Source organism: Octopus bimaculoides, chromosome 14, assembly GCF_001194135.2.
Source record: "Octopus bimaculoides isolate UCB-OBI-ISO-001 chromosome 14, ASM119413v2, whole genome shotgun sequence".
Lineage (NCBI taxonomy): Eukaryota > Metazoa > Mollusca > Cephalopoda > Octopoda > Octopodidae > Octopus > Octopus bimaculoides.
The window spans coordinates 18,188,425-18,194,826 of record NC_068994.1 but is presented as its reverse complement, the minus strand read 5'-3'; the positions used below and the strand labels follow the sequence as shown (position 1 = coordinate 18,194,826).

At 33.7% G+C, this 6,402-nt stretch overlaps 1 protein-coding gene across 1 annotated transcript in view; it reads right to left on the bottom strand.

The window, feature by feature from the left end:
- Window positions 1–6,402, bottom strand: part of LOC106877636 (enolase 4) — an 87,240-nt gene that overhangs the window by 32,261 nt on the left and 48,577 nt on the right. Inside the window, exon 4 of the mRNA XM_014926583.2 lies at window positions 1,582–1,710. Within this exon, the coding sequence (XP_014782069.1) occupies window positions 1,582–1,710 (129 nt within the window). The remainder of the gene's footprint in view (window positions 1–1,581; window positions 1,711–6,402) is intronic.

Sequence of the window (6,402 nt, the reverse complement as noted above, 5' to 3'; positions counted from 1 at the left end):
ATGTAAACACACCAGCATTGATGTCAAGCGATGTTGGGGGACACACACACACAAACATATACACACCCATACATATATATATATATATATATGATGGGCTTCTTTCATTTTCCGTCTACCATATTCACTCACAAGGCTTTGGTCGGCCTGAGGCTATAGTAGAAGACACTTGCCCAAGGTGCCATGCAGTGGGACTGAACTTGGAACTATGTGGTTGGTTAGCAAGCTACTTACCACATAGCCACTCCTGTACCTATAGCTACTTACCACACAGCCACTCCACTCCTGTGCCTATGGCTACTTACCATACAGCCACTCCTGCGCCTATAGCTACTTACCACACAGCCACTCCTGCACCTATATATATATATATATATATATATATATATATATATATATATATATTATACAGTAATGATAAAATATTTCTGTTTTGGGTTGTCACCAGTGAAATGATTTGGTTGAATTGAGCTGATATCAATGAATGCAAGAACACAAATTGTTTGGAATTTTAAATAGAAAAATATTATTTTATCATAATACAAAACAATGTGTTGTCATTATGATCAATGACAGAGGAATATCTATGTAAATTTAAAGCTGTTTATGAGGTATTTTGCATGTTGAAAATGACAGTAGTTATGATTGGTCTGTCTAGCACTTTGACCAGTGTAAGTTACCACTAACAGTTAGGGAAAAGAGATTCTATTTATAGTTTGTTTCAGTCAATGAAAAAAAGTGGGAAAAGAAACCAACTTGCCAATGACATCTTGTTTTACTAGAGGTTTGAGAGGTCAGTGTTTTGTTGGTGTCATCAATATTAGACCAAACCACATTTGTGTTGAGTTCTGTGAAAGATTAGAACAGCCAGTTGTTTGCTGTTATCATCAATCTCTAACAAACATCCTGACTGTTGGAGCTTAGCAATCCAGTTTTAATTCTTAGGCCTTTTGGGACTACCAAATATTCTGCTACAATATTTTTACAAGAAGAATAGTGAAAGTGACTTCCAAGTTTTAGCCTGCTAGCCTGTTCATAGATTCGTGAAGAGACATACAAAATTTTATACAGCTACCAAAGATCAAACTCAACCTCCCACCCATTGAATATCTCCATTTAATTTCTAGTCAAAAAAAAAAAAATACTATTGCTTACAGTAGACCCAAAAGGGCCGCCCTTTTAAAAGTACCACCCAGAGTGGACTGTTCCTACCCCCTCCCCAGCTATGCTAGTGCCTTCCATCATAATTTTATGCATGTTCTATATAACAGCTTCAAATTCTTGATTATTTTAACGATTAATTGAAACTTATAAGTAGTTATTCTGATAGAAAAATGGTCACCAAAGAGCTGGTGACTTTGCCATGAATGAAGCAACAATGATGATAATATAAAAGCTGACCAAGAAGTTTGGTACCAAGGTTGGCTCACCATTCTTATAATAAATACTACACATTCTTTTTTAAGCAGCCATTAAATATATCAAATATTTTTGATCAATAAACAGTAAGTTGTATTTTTTCTGGATGATAAATCACTTGATTAATAAAACCAACTTTTGGTAGGGGAATGAAATACAAACCTGTTTGCGAAATGGATCAATGATAGCACATATGCAAGGATAACTCCTGACTAAGTTTGACCAAAATTCAATAGCTTCATCCATTGATTTAAATGGGGAACCAGTCACATAATCATACACAGCTTTCTCCTGTAGAAAGATGGAACATGTAAATTCTGTTAGCAGGCATCGCTATAATAATATATCAGTGAGAAATACTGAAACATTCAACTTCTTCAAGCAGAAAATTAAATAAAATAGTAAAAGTATTCTTCCTTATACAAAAAAAAAAAAGAACTTTTTTATTATTTTAGTTCCTTATTATAGACTAGTGTACTATTCTTGATGTTATCTATTGATTATTCTCCTAATGTTCTAGAAACCAGAGTTAAGCACTAAGTGTATAGATCCCTATGATTTGAAAAAGATTAACTAAGGAAAACATGATAAATACTACAGAACAGAAGGTAAACTATCTGACAAGAGTATTTCAATATTGTTTCCAACTTATATCTTAATCCAAGTTCCATCTACTATTTCCAACTATTTATTGGTATCCTAAGCTAGCTCAGTTGCCCTTAATATTATTATGTCATCCTAAGTTATGTACTGCCATAGTCTTTTGAATCCATCAATATTTTATTCACAAAAGAAATCAACATCTTATTTGCCACACATAAAGTGTCAAGCACATCAAATTGCTTGTTTTCATTCTCATTATCAGTAATTAACCCTACTGACTTTGAGTGGAGATAAAATGTTAGATGTGATTATCATAAATATTACAGATATTGACAATACAAAGCAAAATAAGATGCAACTGAGAAACAAACATTTGGGTACTCTTGTTTTATCATCTTATTTATATATTTATGTGCCCTTTTAAAGCCTAGCCAGACTCATGGGCCCGGTTTCCCAGTTTCTATGGCGTATGTGTTTCCCCTCCAGGTGGACAGGATGCCAGTCCATCGCAGCTTTACTCAAGAAACAGGAAGAAAGAGTGAGAGAAAGTTGGGGCAAAAGAGTACAACACGGGGTCGCCACCACCCCCTGCCAGATCCTCATGGAGCTTTAGGTGTTTTCACTCAATAAACACACACAATGCCTGGTCTGGGAATCGAAACCATGATCCTCTGACCACGAGTCCGCTGCCCTAACCACTGGGCCATTGCTGCAGAGTAAGATGTTTTATCAGAGTAACCACTGGGCCATCTTGCTGCAGAGTAAGATGTCTTATCATCTTACATGTTTTATCACAAGTTTAGATAATCTTTCCCAGACAATGAACCTGGTGCTTAACTTTGGTTCCCAAAACAATAGAAGGATGAGAGTTAAATTTCCTCCTGGATAGCATTATGGTTTGCAATACATGTACCTTATCACATGAGAAGAATTGATCTCAGCATAAACAGCCAAGAAAATTATTCTTAATTACACAGTGTTATTGCTTACAGTAGTGTGTTATACCACCCTAAATATCTACTTAGAACTAGTAGGACTAAATGTTTTGATCATAAGCACAGTATAGTCCCAGTGATAAGACATGAACTGCTTATCCCACAGCTGGTTGTCCCATACCTTATCATCTTGGTGGTCCCTGACTTTATTCATATCTTATTTACCACAAATATATTACGACACCTGTCAATTATCAGCTCATGGCCAATTTCTAACTCCACTCTTTATAAAGTCTTACTACTTCTTTGTAACATCATCTTCACTTTTGTTACTTTCATAAATTACAAAAATATATCCATCACCCAAATTGCCATTTTACATCCATCATCTTTATTTCTCCTTTTTATGACTCCAGCATTCATACATTTCACTGTAATGCAGAAATACAACACTTTTATAACATGCGCCACAAACTTCGCTTTTTTTTTCATATGGAAAGAATCACATTGCTGGCCACAAGGGAAATCCTCCTCCAGCTATTCTATTGCTAATATTAACTAAATTGCTTACATATCAATATCAAGACTGTTCTCATATTCTAACTGAACCATTAGTCTATATAGCTTACAGTGGCAGTATGCTACAGATCTGTCTAAAATACATCTGTATTACAAGAACATCAACTGTTTACACTATCAAAGTATCTCCATCTACATTTTTTTGTAACCATACATGTTTAAGCTAGTATTTTCTCATATGTACAAGGCATTTGATTCATCATTAAACATAATTAACATTAATTAATTGAATGATGTATTCTTAACCTTTTGCCTGACCAAAGCATTTTCATAAGTTTGTTTTGAGTGTCCTTGCTTGTTTTCAGACTTTTAGTTAGTCCTTGTTTCATAAGGTCAGCAGCCACTTAGCTTAATGGTTCAGAGCACTCAGCTGGTATCTGAGAGGTACAAGGTTTGATTCTCTGTAGTCACCTGTTGACAACTTTTTTGTATCTTAATGGTTCAGCAAAAGAGACTGATAGAATAAGTACCAGGCTTTAAAATATACAAAAAAAAAAGAGTACTGGAATCAATTCATTTGACTGCAAATTCCTCAAGGTAGTACCCCAGGGTGGCCACAGTCAAATGACTGAAATAAGTAAAAGAAAAACAAGATAAGTCCCTAGTCACTCTGGTAGTTGAAGTAAAATTGGGAACATAATATGATGCATGAACACCAGAGAAATATAGCCTGTGTATCACATGTGATACATAGGACAGGCAAAGTTTCTATTGATATTTCTCCCATGAACTACATTTAAATTCATTTCCAAAATGGAAGATCAAACTGAAAGTTGTTTTGATTAAGTCTTTATGTTTTTTTGTTATTTCTACTGGTTAAATATTAAGCAGGCAGGCGAAGAAGAGAGGGGAGGCATTGCTGTGTGTGCATTTCAACTATAAGATAAAATATACTACACTGTCCTTTTTTTAAAGTACCATTTGTTACATTAAATAAAATTAGCAGGATGGATTTATCAACAATATTTCTTCAACTTACAAGAGACTACAATAAATAAGCATTTAAACCAGCTATATCTGGCCCAAATATTCCACTTGTTCTATTTCAAACCAGCCAGAACTGGCCTCTCACACATAACCTATGTCATTCTAAAATTAAACAATTCCATAATTGAAATCTTGAAGTTATAAGATAATGCATGATTAATTAAAAACAATGTGAATAAATAACCTTTACTTTTTACAGGGTAATCTGAATATTAAAGGGTTAAAAAAAAAAAAAACAGTGTTTAGTGTAGAATCTTATTTCGGCTTCGCAGAATTAAGAATTAATTATCAAAAAATTAATTCACCTTGGTAAATAGATATTTGTAACATATAAAGACAAAGACTGGCAGATATACTTGCTGGAAAAGAAAGGTAAGACAATTTTGAATATTAAGTTTCAAAATGCAGTAAGCTAGCAGAATTGTTAGCATGTTTAGTGGCATTTTGTCTGTCTTTACTTTCTGAGTCCAAATTCCACTGAGGTCGACTTTGCATTTCATCCTTTCAGAGTCAATGAAATAAGTACCAGTTTGAGTACCGGAGTTGATCTAATTGGCTTAGCCCCTTCTCTGAAATTGTTGAAATTGTTGACCTTGTACCAAAATTCAAAACCAATACTGAGTTTCAAAATTTCTATTTCTTCAAAACTTTCAGTCATTCTTGTGACAAACAAAGAAATAACCTATGAAGAATTTGCACATACCTCTTTGATAATTTAAAATCAGAAGAAAGCCTACAGAGATTGGTGTTTGATAAAAATCAGAAGAATCTAAGATAATTCAAGAATAACAATTTTCACATTTCAAAAAACAATATTCATATTACATAGAATACAAGTAATTTCAAATGAAATTAAACAAAAGAATCATCTGTCCTGCTCGTATCTAGTCATTTTACTGCTACAGATGTAATACAAGGAATACAAATGATATGCATGTGTGTATGTGTGTGTATGTATACACAAATACACACACACACACACACACACACACACATATATATATATACATACATACACACATGCACACATATACATATATATAATTATGTATATATACACACACATAAATGTATATATACACAAATATATATATATATATATATATACAGGGTGCATAAGATATTTGAAGACAGATTTATGTTTATAAAAAAGACAGATATATAATAACAGATAACTTTATTTATCAAAAAATGCTATGAGGATAAAAATAAACCTTTTCAGCCATCCATTCCTGTGTTACTAGAGCCATGTGTGAAAATACAGAGTCTTGCTGAAACAGATATGGCCTTCCATTGCATACACTGTCTATCGAGAACCTCAATGTAGGCAGCAGAGTTAACTCTAAGGCCTTGTGAAAAGAAGGAGGCATCAAATGTCCTTCATTGCTGACAACCCCTAAAACCAAGAGAGTTTCAAGAAATTTTGTATGCATAATTTCAGAAGAGTCTGCACATAACCATGTATTATTTCTTCTGTTAACTTTTTGATCTTGGTCAAAGTTTTTCTCGTTTGAGAAAAACCAAATCAAATCTTCTGCTGGATTTTTCAGTTTGTTTAAGAGCCTTTTAGATCTGATGTAGTGATTTTCTTTTGCTTTTTCTGACAAATTGACCTCTCCTCATCATATAAGACTTATATCTGATGTCTTTATGGACAACATTTCTGACTGTTCCTTCTGACACATGGAGATCTTTTGCAATTGACCCATGGACTTTCTGGGATTGTAATGAATAGTCTGTTGAACTTGCTGGATAAATTCAAGTGTTCTGATGATTTCAGAACATTTAGAATGCTTTTTATGTTTTGATACTGGTGGTACATTTCCATCTTCAGTCTCTAACTCCTTACAAACTTTGTAGATGAAAGATCTGGCAACTT